Raw genomic sequence first — 18,975 nt, forward strand, 5'->3', positions numbered from 1 at the left:
CTGGTTGTGGCTAGTACGGATGGGTCCAGATAGATTGCCCTCCTCAGTTGTTGGCTGACGAGTTTGGTAGTCTTGGGACGATACGGGCTTTGTTCATATATGGGAACTCTACCTGGCGTTGCGGTGTATGATCCGTAGCATGTTTTCCCGCACGTGCTCTATCGGTTGTGGCCGATAGGTATGGCAGCAAGTCACCTTGAAGTAATCAGCAGACGAAGTAGAACGCGAATAAACGTACTGGAGATTAAATCGAGGGAATAAAAATATAGGGCAATGTGGAAAGTTAATTTAAGTGATGTTATGTATATGTATACTGATTTATATATATATATATGTTTATAGCTTTATATATATATGTGTTTTTTTTCTGCTAAGCTCACCCTATCTGCGTGTGTGTGGCGATGATCGTGTACGCGGTACACGGGAGCAGATGTTGGTGATGCAGGTGACTCTGGTGCAGCTTAGTCGCGGAGAGGGGATTGACTTGGGGAACTTTTACTTGTATTACTTTGTTTTGGAAACATTTGTAAACCCAGTTGGGTGACTTAACAACATTGTGGTTTTTTAATTATGTAATCGATGTTCCAAACTTTATCCGCTCAATTAATAAAGCTTTAAATTTTCCCGCATTTTGGGAAAATGAGGTATTATTAAATGCGTTGTTTTATTTATTTGTTTTATTTATTTATAAATCAGTAATATCTTGACGGGATGTTACATTTGGTATCAGAGCAATGGTTTTCAAAATGATTTTGGGGTCTATGGGGAGTGAGCATACCGCGTTACATTTGTGTGACTAATTGTCTGTGTTATTAGTTTATTTCTGGATATGAAATCCTAATATGGGCTGTGTGTGTGAACCAGCTATAATATGTGGCGTGCACGAGCTATGGCTAACAGGAGGAGGAGGAACACCGCTGGAGCTGATGACATAGCTCAGGCGATCCATCATATGGTGGACGCAATGCAGCCCATAGCGGCGCCACCCAGAGCTGTAGTGGCACCTACCCGGCCAGTAGCTATGGAGGATTTCATGAAACACCGACCGGCCAAGTTCTCTGGCAAGGCCACTCCGGATGAGGCAGATGCCTGGATGCGGGAATGTGAGAAGATCTGTAGAGTGCTGGGATGCACAGATGAGCAGAGGCTGTTGTTTGTCACGTTTCTCTTGGTGGCAGACGCAGAGTATTGGTGGCAGGGGATGCAGCAGTTGATGCAGACCCGTGGGGAGCAGGTGACGTGGACTGCCTTCAGGACGAGGTTTCTGGAGAAGTACTTTCCCGACAGTGCGAGGCACGAACGGGAGGCAGAGTTCCTTACTCTTCAGCAGGGGACCATGACTGTGGCGGCCTACATAGAGAGGTTCGAATATCTGGCGCGTTTCTACACTCCAGTAGTCACCGAGGAGTGGAGGTGTAGGAGGTTCGAGAGCGGATTAAAACATGAGATACGCCGCTTCATTGTGCCGCTTCGGATTAGAGAGTTTCCAATTTTGGTCGAGCAGGCCAAAACTGTGGAGCAGTTGGAGACCGGGTCGAGTAGTGGGGGGAAACAGTAGAGGACTACCCCAGATGTCAGACCTCAGAGGAAACCCCTATAGCAGACCACCGACTACCTGGGGAAGATTACGGTGTTATAACTGTGGCGGGGAACACTTGAGGAGGGATTGTACTAAACCTGCCAGCAGTACAGGTGGAGGCAGTAGTATTGGTAGGTGCTATGTATGCCAGCAGACAGGGCACTTTGCACGTCAGTGTCCTAACAGAAGACAAGCTGGTGGTGCGCCAGCTACGAGACCAGTAGGAGACCGACCCAGAGCACCGGGGCGTGTGTTCGCCTTGACGACTGCAGAGGCGCGACAGTCAGGTAAACTTTTGCAGTTTCTATGTTTGTTGTGTGAACACGAGGTAGTGGTGTTGTTTGACTCAGGAGCCACTCATTCGTTTGTGTCTAATGAATGTGTGAGGAGGCTCGGGCTCACGATGCGAGAGCTGGGGTGCGAGCTTTTAGTTGCGACGCCAGCGTCTGGAGAAGTATCCACCACTTCTATGTGCGTGGGGTGCCCTATGGAGGTGGCAGGCCGTAGGTTCAGGTTGAACCTCATTTGTTTGCCGATGGAGGGTCTAGACGTGATTCTGGGCATGGATTGGTTGTCGAGTAACCATGTCGTCATTGATTGCGGGCACCGTCAGATAGTGTTTCCTGAGACGGTGGGGCTAGAATTTATCTCGTCTAATCAGGCTGTGAGGGAGATTGAGGCTGGAGCTACATGTTACATGATTGTGGCTCAGGCAGAGAAGATGAGCACGGCCGAGAAGATCAGCAGAATTCCGGTAGTGGATGAATATGCAGATGTATTTCCGGATGAGATTCCAGAACTACCGCCTAGCAGGGATGTAGATTTCTCCATTGATCTCATCCCTGGCGCTGGGCCAGTTTCTATGGCACCGTACAGAATGGCGCCTGCTGAGTTAGCTGAGCTAAAGAAACAGATTGAGGATCTGCTTGAGAAGAAGTTCATCCGACCGAGTGCATCACCGTGGGGAGCACCAGTTCTGTTAGTGAAGAAGAAAGATGGTAGCTCCCGGTTGTGTGTTGATTACCGGCAGCTGAATAAGCTAACGATAAAGAATAAGTACCCGTTGCCGAGGATTGATGATCTGTTGGATCAGTTGAGGGGAGCTGCGGTGTTCTCAAAAATAGACCTGAGATCTGGGTATCATCAGATCCTTGTCAGGCCGGAGGATGTCCAGAAGACAGCTTTTCGATCACGGTATGGTCACTACGAGTATGTAGTGATGCCTTTTGGGGTGACCAATGCGCCGGCTATATTCATGGATTACATGAATAGGATTTTCAGGCCATATTTAGATCAGTTTGTAGTAGTGTTTATCGATGACATTCTGATCTACTCCGAGAGTAGAGAAGAACACGCAGAGCATCTGAGAGTAGTATTGGGGATTCTCAGAGAGCACCAATTGTATGGGAAGTTGTCGAAATGTGAATTCTGGTTGGAAGAGGTACAATTCCTGGGCCATGTGATCTCAGCCCAAGGAATAGCCGTTGATCCGGCGAAGATAGAGACTGTGGTGAAGTGGGAGAGGCCCCAAACAGTTTCAGAGGTGCGGAGTTTTCTGGGTTTGGCAGGGTATTATCGACGGTTTGTGGAGGGTTTCTCCAAGATGGTGAGTCCTCTTACACAGCTTACGAGAAAGGACCAGCCTTTCTCGTGGACAGATGAGTGTGAAGCTTGCTTCGAGGATATGAAGAGGAGACTGACCACCGCACCGATATTGGCAATCCCTGACACGACTAAAACATTTGAGGTGTACTGTGATGCCTCGTATCAGGGGTTAGGCTGTGTGCTGATGCAGGATAAACGACCTGTAGCTTATGCATCGAGACAGTTGAAGGTGCATGAGAAGAATTACCCGACACACGACTTGGAGTTAGCGGCAGTCGTGTTTGCCCTCAAGACATGGAGGCATTACCTGTATGGAGCGCAGTTCCAAGTATTCAGCGATCATAAAAGCTTGAAATACTTGTTTGATCAGAAAGAGCTGAATATGAGACAAAGGCGTTGGATGGAGTACTTAAAGGACTACGACTTTGAGCTATTGTACCACCCTGGTAAAGCTAATGTCGTAGCGGATGCCTTGAGTAGGAAGAGAATTCATGTATCAACTATGATGATTAGGGAGTTGGAGCTGATAGAACAGTTGAGGGACATGAATCTGGGGTTGGATATGGGGCCTGGACAGATACGATGCAGCATGCTGAGGATCACGAATGAGTTCCTAGATGAGCTTCGGGTGGAACAGGGGAAGGATCAGGAACTGCAGATGATAATTGGAGAGTTGGGCACTGAGAAGAGGAAGGATTTCCGAATGGGCAGCGACGGGATCCTACGGTTCAGGGAGAGAGTGTGTGTTCCAAACAGCAGGGTTCTGAGGAAGATGCTCCTAGATGAAGGGCATAAGAGTCGTCTTAGCATACATCCGGGTATGACTAAGATGTACAAAGATTTGAAAGCCTCTTTCTGGTGGACGGGTATGAAGACGGATGTGGCTGATTACGTCGCTTCTTGCTTGGTATGTCAGAAAGCGAAGATAGAACACCAACGACCGGGTGGTATGTTAGAACCTCTGGATATTCCACAGTGGAAATGGGACAGCATTTCCATGGATTTCATCACTCACCTGCCGAGATCAGTGAAAGGACACGACTCAATCTGGGTGATAGTAGACAGGTTGACGAAGTGTGCACATTTTCTGCCGATTAACCAGAAGATGAATATGGATAGGCTGGCGGATTTGTATGTGCGAGAGATTGTTAGATTACATGGAGTGCCAGCGAGTATTGTGTCAGATAGAGACCCGAGGTTCACATCGAGGTTCTGGCAGTCGCTGCAGAATGCTTTGGGTACTCAGCTCAGGATGAGCTCCGCCTATCATCCTTAGACAGATGGACAGTCTGAGCGGACTATACAGTCGTTGGAGGACTTGTTGAGGACCTGTGTTTTAGACCATCTGGGTACATGGAGTGATGTGTTGCCATTGGTAGAATTCACGTATAATAACAGTTACCATACCAGTATTGGAATGGCTCCCTACGAGGCCCTGTATGGTAGGAGATGTAGGACGCCATTGTGTTGGCAACAGGATGGTGAGGCAGTGGTTCTTGGGCCAGAGTTCTTACAGCAGACCACCGAGAAGGTGAGGGTGATTCAGGATCGGATGCACGCGACTCAGAGCAGGCAGAAGTCGTACGCGGACAAGAGGAGGAGGCCGCTTGAGTTTGAGGCAGGGGACCACGTATTTCTCAGAGTTACCCCTAATGCAGGTATTGGCAAGGCACTTAAATCGAGGAAGCTGACACCTCGATTCATCGGACCATATCAGATCATGAGGAGGATTGGTCCTGCAGCGTACGAGATGGCATTGCCACCACACTTGGGAAACTTGCATAACGTTTTCCATGTGTCACAGTTGAGAAAATATGTAGCCGATCCTACACATATCTTGGAGGATGACGATGTGCAGATACGGGAGGACTTAACCATTGGAGCCGAACCAGTGAGAATCTTGGATTCTCAAACGAAATAGCTCAGAGGGAAGGAAATCAGAACCGTGAAAGTCTTATGGGATGAGGCAACTCAAGAAATGACATGGGAGATGGACGATGTCATGAGGCAGTCCTATCCTCATCTTTTCACTGGTAAGTACTCTTTTTCGAGGACGAAAAATTTAAAAAGGGGGGAGTATTGTAAGACCCGTAGAATTTAATTAATTAAATAAATAATTAATTAATAAATACGGGAGGGGTAATAATTATGACATTAAATTATGGTTGGTATGACGTGGAAAAGTGCTAGCTCATATGGTTGAGAGCACTTTGATTGTGTGAGAGGACTTGGGTTCGAGTCCTATGCATGATACTTTTGTGTTATTATTATTATTTCAATCTATGAAGGCATGCTCTGTTATGATATGATGTTTGAATTGTGATGGTTAGCATGAAACATAATTGGTTGAAATGGTTATGCACTTGAGTGGTAACAAAGGGGTCATGGGTTCAAACCTTAGAAATGCCAAATGGAAATTATGCTTGTTTTTATTTTGCTAATGGTGACTTTAGAGGGAAATGGGAAAGGTTAACAGAGGTCATGGGAAGCAGTACGGCCAAGGGGGGGGCTGCATTCCCATTCATGATGAGAGATGGAGGGTTATTAAAATGTAAATGAAATTAAATTCGTTTTAATATTTTAAGTAACCTAAAGTACTAGTTTAAAAGGAAAAAGTTGGAGTTGAGGCAAGGTTTTGGCAAGGCTGAACTTAGACTTAGAAAAACAGAGGCAAGGGTGAGTGAGAGGGGCTGACGTGAGGGAGTTGAAGGCAGAATTGAGGGAACCCAAGGTTGGACATTGGTGATCAAGGGAGAGCTTCATCAATTGTTCGAATTTAAGCTAAGGAACCAGGTTAGGGGAGCTTTACGCGTTAACTTTATTTTAAATTTGAATGGCATGCTAAATAGGGTAATTTCTGGCGTTGATTAATTTAATTCTGATTGGTATGCCGAATTTGGTATGATTATGTAGGATTTGTATATTCCACTTTTAAAGATTGTGATTCTGGGAAATTTCCAGAATTAGTCTGGTTGGTGGTGAACTGCCGCCAGACTATCTTTTCCTTCTTAGGCCAATTTAGGGTTCCTATAGAGGAACCACCTGCCAGATATAGCATAAAATAGATAATTTGACCACTGTTGACCAAATCCTTGCCCAGAGTTGACTGGTTGACCAGTCTTGAATTTTTGACAACCCAATTAGAGGCTGCCACGTGTCGGAGCAGTCTCTCTCCCCAAATCAGATTTCCTTTCCGCAATTAGGGTTTGGTGGTGGTTCCGTGAGTGGCCGTGACTGCTGTAGATGCCGCGAGTGCCGCTGCAATGGTGTTTCCCACAGTATGCTGAACGAAGACGATGGTGGCGATGGCAACACAACGGAGCTTAGAGTTGGTCGCTGCAGATCTCAAGAGCAGACCTGGTGCAGCAGTGGTGGGTCTGGACGTGTGAGAGAATGTTGCAGGCATGGTGATATTGACATGATGCGAAGATGAAGGGGCTGCGGTTTTGGTGTGCGCACGTTGGTGGTGACTTCGTGATGAAGAAGACGCAACGGTGGTTCACGGTGGCGCGAGAGTTGCAGGAGGTGGCGGCCGTTGTCCCTACGCAAGCTGTCACGGTGTGGTGGTGGTTGCGGGACTGCGAAGAGGACGCAGACGTCGCGCAGAACTGGTTCAGCCACGATGGCTATGTTTTCCGGCGATTGAGCGACGGTGGTTGCATCGGGATGAAGGAGAGGAAGAGGCGCGAGAATGGCAGTTGGTGTGAGAAGATGTGGGTAGTGGCGCAGGCGTTGCCGGAGTTCTGGTGGACGTGTTCCGGCAAGCTGCAACGACGGTTGGAGTAGTGGTGACGGCCGGCGTCGGGATTGGCGGCTGCGGCATGGAGATGGAAGGAGAGAAAGAGTTAGGGTTAGGGTTTTGGTTGTTTGAAGGAGAGAGAGAGAGTGATGATGTGGCATGTTTCGATTGGTGATTTGAGTTAATGGAAGATTGATGATGTGGCAAACTGTGAATGGTTAATTTAGTAAGTGGAGGATTGCCACGTGGCGAAATCTGATGGATTAGATCTTAAGTGACATTAGGGGTGCAGCTTAGTAAAAAGGAGGGGTGCAAAGCAGAAATTTAAAGTTAAATTACAAAAGGGGGTGTAAACCTGAAAACAGGGGGTGCAGCTAGCTCTAGAAATATTTTATTTTAATAATAGATATTCAGATTAAAAAAAAAAAAGGGTGTAAACATGAGAATTGGGGGTGCATTTAGTACCTGAACTATTTCTCTCCAAAATTCCTATTTTGGGACTTAATTTAGGAATTAAAAGATTCACTATTTACACCCTTAAGGACCTAAATTAAATTACACTTGCATTATTAAACTCAAGAATATCTAATAATAAATTTGATGCAACTAATATCAAATTTGTAAGCGCAAAAATAATATTAAATTCCCCAAAAGTTAATTATTGAATGTGAGCCAAGGTTCGACTCATCATAGCTTCCAAGCGGTCTGGAAGCGGCAGTGCCTGGCGGTACGTGTCCCCCGCCAGACGATTTTTACTGCATCAGTATTGGTGTTGTTGATTCTCTAGGCGTGATCTACGAGGCTTTTGGTGATGCTTCAAAGGTGGGGTTGCTGGAGTTCCTTGAGTTGTGGCTCGGAACGTATCCCTTGAGTTGTGGCTCGGGATAGGGGTTAAGCATGTGGTATTCCTTAAGTTGTGGCTCGGAATAGCATCTCTTGAGTTGTGGCTCGGGATGGCGGATGAACACGAGAAACCTTTGAGTTGTGGCTCGGGTTGGCGAGTGTGGCCGGTATGAGTGTGCTGGTTGTGGCCAGTACGGATGGGTCCAGATAGATTGCCCTCCTTAGTTGTTGGCTGACGAGTTTGGTAGTCTTGGGACGATACGGGCTTTGTTCGTATATGGGAACTCTACTTGGCGTTGCGGTGTATGATCCGTAGCATGTTTTCCCGCACGTGCTCTATCGGTTGTGGCCGATAGGTATGGCAGCAAGTCACCTTGAAGTAATCAGCAGACGAAGTAGAACGCGAATAAACGTACTAGAGATTAAATCGAGGGAATAAAAATATAGGGCAATGTGGAAAGTTAATTTAAGTGATGTTATGTATATGTATACTGATTTATATATATATATATATATATATATATATATATATATATATATATATATATATATATGTTTATAGCTTTATATATATATGTGTTTTTTTTCTGCTAAGCTCACCCTATCTGCGTGTGTGTGGCGATGATCGTGTACGCGGTACACGGGAGCAGATGTTGGTGATGCAGGTGACTCTGGTGCAGCTTAGTCGCGGAGAGGGGATTGACTTGGGGAACTTTTACTTGTATTACTTTGTTTTGGAAACATTTGTAAACCCGGTTGGGTGACTTAACAACATTGTGGTTTTTTAATTATGTAATCGATGTTCCAAACTTTATCCGCTCAATTAATAAAGCTTTAAATTTTCCCGCGTTTTGGGAAAATGAGGTATTATTAAATGCGTTGTTTTATTTATTTGTTTTATTTATTTATAAATCAGTAATATCCTGACGGGATGTTACAAGTTGCATTGTGTTTAATCCAGAGAGAGTTTTCCCAAATCATTTCACTATTTTCGTGCTAAAAAATCTCAAGTGCTACTCCACTCTTTGAAAAACAAACTAATATAGCTTGGTCATTAGTGAATTCAATAGGTTAATTTGTCTGTACAATATGTTGATTTCACTTGACTTAAGTGAAATCAATCGATTGAATAACAATTGAACTGGTTGAATGCATTCATACCAGAACTATATGTAGCAGGCCTTCTAACCTGTTAAAACCTTTTTTAACAGATTGAAAAAAGCAAACAAAAGAAAATAGACATCTACTTTATGTCATATAGTCTAAGAATATAATTCAAACTTCAAGCTTTGACATCTCCATGTTAACTCCAAATGCAACAAACCACAAGCTTGATCATCAACGAATCACTTCAATTCTTCATTAAATCTCATCAATCTCACATGATCACATGCACTAGCTTCATAAAATCCATGCACTAAGGTCACTTGTGCTAACAATCTCCCCCTAATTTAATGAAGCCAATATCCATTGTTCTTTGAATTGAATTGATGAGGATATGTCCACTCTGAAAACCTGAAATAGCTCTCGCAGACACAAAGTATACACATGCATATTCACCACAACGAAAAGCATTCAAGCAATCCACATATGCACATGCTCCCCCTATCACTGTTGTGGTTTCGTTTTAGATTCAATTTCAATTTTAATATCTCTCATTTAGTTCTTGGTTTGATTATCTCTTAGTATTAATATTGGATCAATTCATTAGTTATCTCACTTTTTAATTGTAACTTTTCAATTCATTAGTTATCCATGTTTTCTACCCTTTGGATTCATTAAATAGAGTTAGTCAATTAGATTTAGGGAAGTACTAAAATTTCACTCATTAGACCAACACAGATAAACTCTCAAGGACAACTGATAAGATACAACTGACAAAAGCAAAAAGAAAAAAATAAAACTAAAGCTGATAAAGATTGATATAATCAACCAATTGAAACCTAAAAACAATTGATTTAAAAACTGACAACAACCACGAAAAACATGAATGCAACATAGTAGATGCAATGCATGACTTAAGAGCCAACCCACTCAATCATTTCTTGGGTTTTTTTTTCTGTTATAGACAACGATGGAGCTCCTTGGACGTGGAAGTGAGGAGGAGACTCCATGAGCTTGCAACGGAATGGCAATGGAGACAAGATTGAAGGCTCTTGTAGCTATGATATGGTATGGTGGAGATGAAGTTCTAGGAAGGAGACCTATCCTAGGGAAGGAAGCTAGAGGAGCTAAAGGAGAAGCTTAGTCTAGCTTTGACTCATAAGGTAATAGTGTGGAGTGATCTCAACATCATTCTATTACCAAGCAAAGAGTAACCCAATACAAGTGGTGGAGACCTCCATTTATAGTAAGGTGGCCGGCCAATGATGTAATACAAATGCATCTTGAAATGAAATGCAAACTTGGCTTGGAAAATAATCTAGCCTTAGATCCGTTTGATGTAAGGGAGTGAAGGATCATGTGCCAAGTGGCAAGTCATGCTCTCCATGCCTTTGCACCATGCGTTCCAAGTGTGCAAGGAATGTAATTCTCGGCTAAGCCTTTCGATTGGGCTTGAATTAGGCCAATTTGAAAGCTAATCAACAATGTACTTTGCTTTTTTATTTTATAAAGCATGGCCTAACATGTGGCCCAAAAATAAAGTCTACTCTAATGCTTTGACATGCCACCTCTCATATTTTGACATCCTCTTTGGCCCATGAGAAGAACATTTGAAGCCCATGAGGATTTTGGCCATATTAAGAGAAGTTCATTTGAATCTTTCTTAACATGCCTCTTGTTATTGGGCCTTGAGGTGCATGTGGGCCATGGAATGGGCCTTTGGCTGGTCATTGACATTTTAGATATGGTCATCAAGTTCTTGAAACCTTGCAGTAAAGAAAGCATGATGCTCATTTTGAGACACGTTAAGCTCTTGAAGTTGGTTGAGAACCATCCCTTCAAAGTGAGAGTAGGTAGGACCAGTTTCCTATGAGCATTGTACAACTCAATGGCCATCGGCTCAGATTCAACAACTTCCTCCTCAGTTTGATGTATTCCACTTATTCCAGCCTCATGATCATGTGAACCAACTACAACAATTTTAGCAGCATCATTTTCTGTGATCCATGTGTTGCCAATCTTGGTGAACACCATCTTATGCATGTTGAGAGTAGAGAATCCATTCAACAGGCTAGTAGACTCTTCAAGTTCTCCTTCTACATCCACTCCAAAATGCTTAATGAATTTGGAGATGAGCATAACATAAGGCAGCTTGAAATATGTGAGCCTATTTGCTTTCATCATATGGTCAAGGATTGTGTAGGTCCAGTCAACAACCATATTGATGAAGGATTATGTTGTTCCTTTTTAAGAATATTGAATATGGTGTGAGTTGATTAAGAAAGCTAAGTGAAATCCCCACTGGACATTAAGATAGCAAGCTATCTAGATGTGAAGGTTCCTTTCACAAAGCTCAAGAGAAGAAGATGATGGATTGATTCAAAACAAAAAGGAAATGGAAAGAAAATAAACCATAGAAAACAATGAACAATTAAAGGAAGAAGAAAACATAAAATGGAAAGGAAAGAAATGGTAAAAATGTGAGAAGCACGCCACTACAAGGCTAGGCTAGAAGCCATGGCAACCTTGAAGATGAGTGGATGTGTGCCACCACTTGCTATGCAAGATAAGGCTTAGAAGTATTCACTCCCAAGGGAGGAAACTCTCACAAATGGTTGAGACACAAGAGTGTTTTTACTTCAAAATGTTCAATCCTTTTACATGTCTAGGAGCACCCCTTATATAGAAGAGTTTAGGGGCCTCTAAGCAAATAAAAGATACCTAAGGATGTCTCTATAAAAACCTAACCCTAGCTTCTAGAAACTAGGTCAAATAAGGTTACAAAAATGAGAGACAAAGAAGCTAACTATGGTGTGTGCAAGGCTAATTTCGTTCTAGCACAAAAGGAGACAAAGAATGTGTTTCATATGTCTCCAAAAAGTGGCCAAAGTGTGCTAAAAACAAAGGAGACCAAAGGTACATAGGTACACTTGCTTCATGCCTTTGCTTTACTCTCTCCTCCACACCATTTATGCTCCCCAATCACCATGCGCCACCTAGCATTGCTTTCTTACTCCTAATTAACCTACAAAGCAAATAAACATAGATTAGCATGTTGGCTTAATTCAAGTCAACTATAGTCAACAAGTCAAACCTAGTCAAAGGTCAACAAGTCAACTAAAGTTGATTCAACTAGGTCAACTTAGGGAATCAAAAATAACAAACACAAATGAAAGGGATGAAGGATTAGTGAACTTCCTTTCTAAACATGCTTAGTCTTCTTAAGCATGTGCCTTCATCCTTGGTTGGGGTCAATCCTTCATCATCCTCCCCTTCTTGGAGAGAATTTGACCACAAATTCTTTAAGCCTTTGTAGATGGAGCTTGACTGGATTTGGGGGAGGTTTTGCGCCTCCCTTTTATGAGCTCTTGTTCCATCTTTTCTAAGGGTACTACCCCTAGCTTTGGTTAGGCCATCCCTCTTTTCTAGACCATTCTTCTTCTCATGCTTGCGCATTGGGTCTTCCTTTTGAGCCTTGCAAGAGAAGAAAGAATGGTGATGTCCATATTGCTTTGAAAATCTTCTTTTAGAGCAAGCAACACTTTGGAGGTAACTTGCTCTTTTTCTTTTTCATCTTTTCTCTTATCTTTCACTTTATTTTGGTCCTCATTTGCTTGATTGGGTGAGAGAGGTAGGAGTGTGAACTTCTTGCCTTGGAAGGAGAAAGAATAGGTGTTAGCATGGCCATCATAAAAGACTTTTCTATCAAATTGCCATGGCCTACCCAACAAAATATGAGTTTCTTCCATAGGCACAACATCACATAACACCTCATCTTTAAAATTTCCAATTGAAAAGTTAATGAGGACTTGTTGAGTTACTTTAATGTCTTCTTTCTTAAGCCATGATAGCTTGTAGGGCTTGGCATGAGGGATAGTTTTCAAGCCAAGCTTGTCCACAACCCTTGTGCTAGCCACATTTACACAACTTCCATTATCTATGAGGAGGGGACATAGTTTGTCATTGATATGACACCTTGAATGAAAAAATGTTTTGTCTTTGAGAAGGGTCAAGTTCCTTAGAAACCTGTCTTAGTTGGTGCCTTATCATTAACAATCCACCTTCAAGGGGTTTAATCCTTTCACTTGAAGAAGAAGTGTGGGAAGAAGTACTTTTGGGGGAAGGGGGAGAAGAATGTCCACTCTTTACTTCTCTTTTAAGGTTTAAGGCCATGGTTCTTTTGGTAGGACAATTTGAAGCTATGTGCCCATATCCCAAACACTTAAAACATTTTATAGAACTTATCCTTATACCTTGAGAAGAATTAGGAGTTTCATTAGAAGGCCTAGATGAATTAGTCCTAGGAGGTGGGTCTTGGGAACTCTTGAGTGGTGATTTATCATGTTTTCTTTCTTTATCTTTCCAAGTACTAGAATAGTAGTCATTGTATGAACTACTCCTCTTGGCCTCTTTTTTCTTTTGCAATTGAGTTTCAACTTTGGTGGCCAAATGTAAAACTTTGTCAAGAGAGGAGTACTCATATAACTCTACTAAATCTTGTATGTCTCTCCTAAGACCACTCACAAATCTTTTTATTTTCTCTTTGTTAGTTTCTTTTATTTCAACCCTACGCATTTGAGACTCTAATTCTTTAAAGTACTCACTCACACTCATAGAACCTTGATGAAGCCTTTGGAGCTTCAAAAGAAGTTCCTTCCTATAGGAGGGAGGAACAAATCTAGCGCGCATAAGAGATTTAATGTCCATCCAAGAAGCCGCGGGTGGCCCTTGGTCATAATTCTTACAAACTTTATGCCACCAAGTATTGGCATACTCCAAAAATCCTAAAACTACTAGATCAACTTGTGCTTGATCCTTTACATGATTTTCATTGAAAATGTGATCAACTTTAGCTTCCCAATCAAGGAAGATTTTGGGATCACTTCCACCATAGAACTTAGGAATCTTTAGAGTTTGCTTCTCTTGTGATGGTTTGCGCCTAGAATGCCCTCTTTTCCTAGCCTCTCTTTCTTGCTCTTTAGCTTCAAGCCTTTCAATGTGCTCTTGGATTCTTAGGTCACTTTGCTCCTTGTCTTTTATCAATTGTTCAAAGGCCTCTTTACTAGACAACTCCAAATCCCGAAGCAATCTCATCAATGTATTATTTTTGTTTGGTGTAGGTGCATTTGATGAACTTGCCATGATTCCTACAACAAAAACACTCAAATCCGAGACAAAATAAATGGATTAGAGGTTAGACAACATGAAAACCGAGACCAAATCCAACCCAAATTGTAACCCAAGTGTTTAGTTCACTCTCCCAAAGTAACAAGGCAAGGCTAGCACTCAAAATCCACCAAAGGAGTGAAGCAAACACTTTTCAAAACTTGTTCAAAACCTTTCAAATGCAATACAAGTGATTCGGCCACAACATCCCAAGAGTTTCAAGAAAAGAAAACTACTAAGACAAAACAAAGAACACCTAGTGACAAGCAAGAAAAGCACAAAAACAAGGAAAGCTACACTCTAAAGAAGAAAAGTTTGAGACAAAACTTTTAACAAGACTAAAACAATGAAAAGCACTTTTAAGGACTCTATGGAAAACATTTGAACAAGCCAAGATTATACCTCAAATCATGCATACACCATGAAAGATCATAACCAAGTCAAAACATGGAACTAATTCGCCAATATCACCCAAAATCCAAGTATAAAATTTGGTAGCATAACACCTTGTAAAAATTGCCAAATGGATTCACCAAGCATTGTAAAAGCTCTTGGCCAAACTGTTTTTGGTCTTGAAAACACTTTTTCTTTTCAAAACTAGGTACTTAAAATGATGAGAAGGATGTTTTAGGGTGTCTTGAACACTTAGTTCCTTAAAATTAGGTCAAAATCAATTTCAAGGAGCATACAACAACACAAGGCATATATCTCATGCAATAGTTCAAAAACTTAGAAACAAGAACAAGAAAATTCAAAGAAGCATATGACAAGAGACTCAAGCAAAAGTTAGACACATTTAAAGACTCAACATGACATACACAAAGACACAAACATGTAGCTATCATGCATTTAAACTCATGGATTTGAGGCTCAAAGACTAAGCATCAAAAGACATGTTATCCAACCACATTTAGGAACAAAAGAGTCACAAAACCGAAGCCAAAATTGCCACAACATAACCTGAAAACGTTGTTTTTCGTATTCTCGACAGCTCTGACCTTTGCTCATTCATTTGATCATAACTCTCTCCACAGAACTCCAAATGCGTTAATTCTTTTTTTGATGGAAACTAGACTCACAGAGCTTTCTTTTGATATAAAGAACGTAAATTTTGGATCACTGAGCAGGTGCAGTTTAATCTTTTAAAATCGTGAACAGTTTCTGCCAGCATTGTTTTTGTGTGCAATGGAAATGGATTTGAACCATACAAAGATAGCCACAACAAGACAAGGTTAGCACATGAAAAACACCATATTCAAGGTAACATAGGCTCTAGATACCAAATGATGAAGGATTATGTTGTTCCTTTTTAAGAATATTGAATATGGTGTGAGTTGATTAAGAAAGCTAAGTGAAATCCCCACTGGACATTAAGATAGCAAGCTATCTAGATGTGAAGGTTCCTTTCACAAAGCTCAAGAGAAGAAGATGATGGATTGATTCAAAACAAAAAGGAAATGGAAAGAAAATAAACCATAGAAAACAATGAACAATTAAAGGAAGAAGAAAACATAAAATGGAAAGGAAAGAAATGGTAAAAATGTGAGAAGCACGCCACTACAAGGCTAGGCTAGAAGCCATGGCAACCTTGAAGATGAGTGGATGTGTGCCGCCACTTGCTATGCAAGATAAGGCTTAGAAGTATTCACTCCCAAGGGAGGAAACTCTCACAAATGGTTGAGACACAAGAGTGTTTTTACTTCAAAATGTTCAACCCTTTTACATGTCTAGGAGCACCCCTTATATAGAAGAGTTTAGGGGCCTCTAAGCAAATAAAAGATACATAAGGATGTCTCTATAAAAACCTAACCCTAGCTTCTAGAAACTAGGTCAAATAAGGTTACAAAAATGAGAGACAAAGAAGCTAACTATGGTGTGTGCAAGGCTAATTTCGTTCTAGCACAAAAGGAGACAAAGAATGTGTTTCATATGTCTCCAAAAAGTGGCCAAAGTGTGCTAAAAATAAAGGAGACCAAAGGTACATAGGTACACTTGCTTCATGCCTTTTACTTTATGCTTTATGCCTTTGCTTTACTCTCTCCTCCACACCATTTATGCTCCCCAATCACCATGCGCCACCTAGCATTGCTTTCTTACTCCTAATTAACCTACAAAGCAAATAAACATAGATTAGCATGTTGGCTTAATTCAAGTCAACTATAGTCAACAAGTCAAACCTAGTCAAAGGTCAACAAGTCAACTAAAGTTGATTCAACTAAGTCAACTTAGGGAATCAAAAATAACAAACACAAATGAAAGGGATGAAGGATTAGTGAACTTCCTTTCTAAACATGCTTAGTCTTCTTAAGCATGTGCCTTCATCCTTGGTTGGGGTCAATCCTTCATCACATATCATTTTGGATGTAGTACATAACCACACCCTCATTCAAATTTGAGTAATTGCTCCCCCTAAGAACAATCATTTTTATCACAATCATGGCTAGCAGTCTCTTATCAATACGAAGTCTCCCCACATGAAAATTACGAATTTGAACACCTGGATTTCTCACACATTGGCCAAAGTACTGAACTATTTTGAATTCCTCAACAGTCGTGGTTTCTTTATATTTAACATGCACCTCTCTTTGTCTCAAACTAGCCACATCCTTCCATGCTTTCCTTGTTATCTCCATCTGGACACCTTTCGCATTGGATTTTAGCACATCACCACCAAACTTAAGGTTGACATAGAATACTTTCACCAAATCTGGATAATTTTTTTTAGCTGAAAGCTCAAAAAAGGTTTTAAGCTCTTGTGTTCTTAGTTGTTAATAGAAAGCCTTACATTTTTCATCCCTCAACCAAGAGAAACACAACATCTTGGGGATGATAATCTGCTTGCAAGTTATCTCAATGAGGAACACCTAGATTTTGTCGGCATGGCCTTAGTGTAGGAGGGGTGGAGATTTCCCCATCAAATTGCACATTTCTCTATCTGCGAGGCATTTTGTATTGTAGTTTGGCTCTTACTAGCAAATATGAATGCAAATGCATTATGCCAAGATCAATATTTATAAAATCAACATATTGAATTTTACAATCAGTCAATTCATTTGCACAATATTTTTGTATTCAAAGCAGCATAAGCAATCAGAGCCAATTAAATGTATTGTAATCTAAGTATGATCATAAAGCATGATGTTTCTTAGGCTTTTTATGTGTTATCTAATCTTTTCTAATCACAACAAATGCATACACATTGGGATTCATGTAATAAAGGTGTTTATATGGTCAATGAAATTCAAAAGGTAGTTTTTGCTGATGCAATAGTTGTTACTATAGTACTTATAATGTCACATGATGGATTATTTGATTGGGTCAATTAATTGATTTTAATTCATTCAGATTTAAATTAGCGTAAGTGAAATCAACACATGAAAGGTACATAATCAACAAATCAAAATATTGGTATATCACTCTTTATGCATAATTTAACAGTTAAGTGAAATCTTCATGCTGTTTTGCAAAACCCATAGATTAAAACATTGGCAAATCACACTTTATGTAGAATTTGATAATTTGAGTGAAATTATTGTGTTGTTTTATGAAATCAACAGATGAAAATACTGGCAGAGCACAATTTATGAAGAATTTAACAATTTAAGTGAAATCTATGTGTTGTTTTGTAGAATCAACAGATTAAAATACTAGCAGTTCACACTTTATGCAAATTTTAACTATTTAAGTGAAAATAATACATGATTCAATGAGATTAACAACCTAGAAATGTGTTAAATCAAAATTTTCATATCTAGAATACATAATTTTGTTCTAATCTTGTTAAACCTATCACAAACAAGTGGTTTGGTGAACCAATAAGCTAATTAGTTCTATGTTTTAACAAGCTTAATTTCACAATCACCTTTTTGTACATGTCTCTAATAAAGTGATGTCTTATCTCAATAAGTTTGGTTTTAGAGTGTTGTTTTGGACTGTTAGTTAGATTAATTGCACTAGTGTTATCACAATACAAAGGTACCTTTTCCAACTTCATACCATAGTCCAAGAGTTGAAGTTTTAGCCATATGATTTGAGCACAACCATGACCAACTGCTATATATTCCGCCTCAACTATGGAGAGTGCGACACAAGCTTTCTTCTTGTTATTCCATGATATCAAGCTTCAACCAAGTAGGTTATATGTTCACTTGTGCTTTTCCTATCCAATTTGCACCCTGCATAGTTAGAATCTAAGAATTCACTAAGATGTTGACATGAGAAGCCAAGGTGGTTTGCTTCTTGAAGATTTAATGAAGATTGAATGAATCTCTTTTGAACTATCTTAAAGCCATTACCATTAGAATGAAGCCTACATTGATGAAGGAAAGGAGATTTAATGATATCCATGGTGATCAAGGCTGGAACGTGTGCTCTCCATGTAGTTACATCATTAAGAAAGTGTATTTGTAGTTTGTAATTCATGTTGTAGACCTTATAGCATTAATTAGATGTAGTTTGGTCTTTATTGTGTTTTTAATCTGTTGAATGGTTTTCAACAGGTTAAAATGTCTCTTTTAATCTATTGAATGACTTTTTAACAGGTTAAAAGATTGGTTGTAGTAGTCTTAAACTGCAACAAATTTAATCAGTTGATTTAGTTTTTAATCGACTGATTTCACTTAAGTCAAGTGAAATCAACCGACTGATTTGAAAATCAACCTATTGAATTTCGTAACAGTTTGACTATTTAAGCTGTGATTTTCGAAAGAGAGAGTAGTTGATCATTTTTTAGCACGATTTGGTTCTGGAAACTTGTGGAAACTCTCTCCTTCGTGATCATAGGTGTTGCAGCTGTTGAAGATTGATCTTGGATCAATTCTTAGAGCTTTTGGCTTGGTTTGAAGCTTGGAGAAAGTGGTTTGTGGTAGGCTAGGTTGTGCTACCACTAAGGTTTGATCTTTCTTAAGCTTTGTGTGTGTGCCTGGTGGTTTTCCAGGTC

The 18,975-nt window shown here is 40.7% G+C and overlaps 1 protein-coding gene across 1 annotated transcript; it reads left to right on the forward strand.

Moving 5' to 3' along the window:
• Positions 1–889: 889 nt before the first annotated feature.
• LOC114194872 lies at positions 890–1,558 on the forward strand. Its single transcript, XM_028085278.1, has one exon. It carries the CDS (start codon positions 890–892, stop codon positions 1,556–1,558), a length of 669 nt encoding a protein of 222 aa, XP_027941079.1.
• Positions 1,559–18,975: the final 17,417 nt, after the last annotated feature.

Source organism: Vigna unguiculata, chromosome 8 (genome assembly GCF_004118075.2).
Source record: "Vigna unguiculata cultivar IT97K-499-35 chromosome 8, ASM411807v1, whole genome shotgun sequence".
Taxonomy (NCBI): domain Eukaryota; kingdom Viridiplantae; phylum Streptophyta; class Magnoliopsida; order Fabales; family Fabaceae; genus Vigna; species Vigna unguiculata.

Bases quoted from the DNA above. Each gene is read 5' to 3' on its own strand.
- LOC114194872 (XM_028085278.1), top strand. From the start codon at position 890: ATGGCTAACAGGAGGAGGAGGAACACCGCTGGAGCTGATGACATAGCT.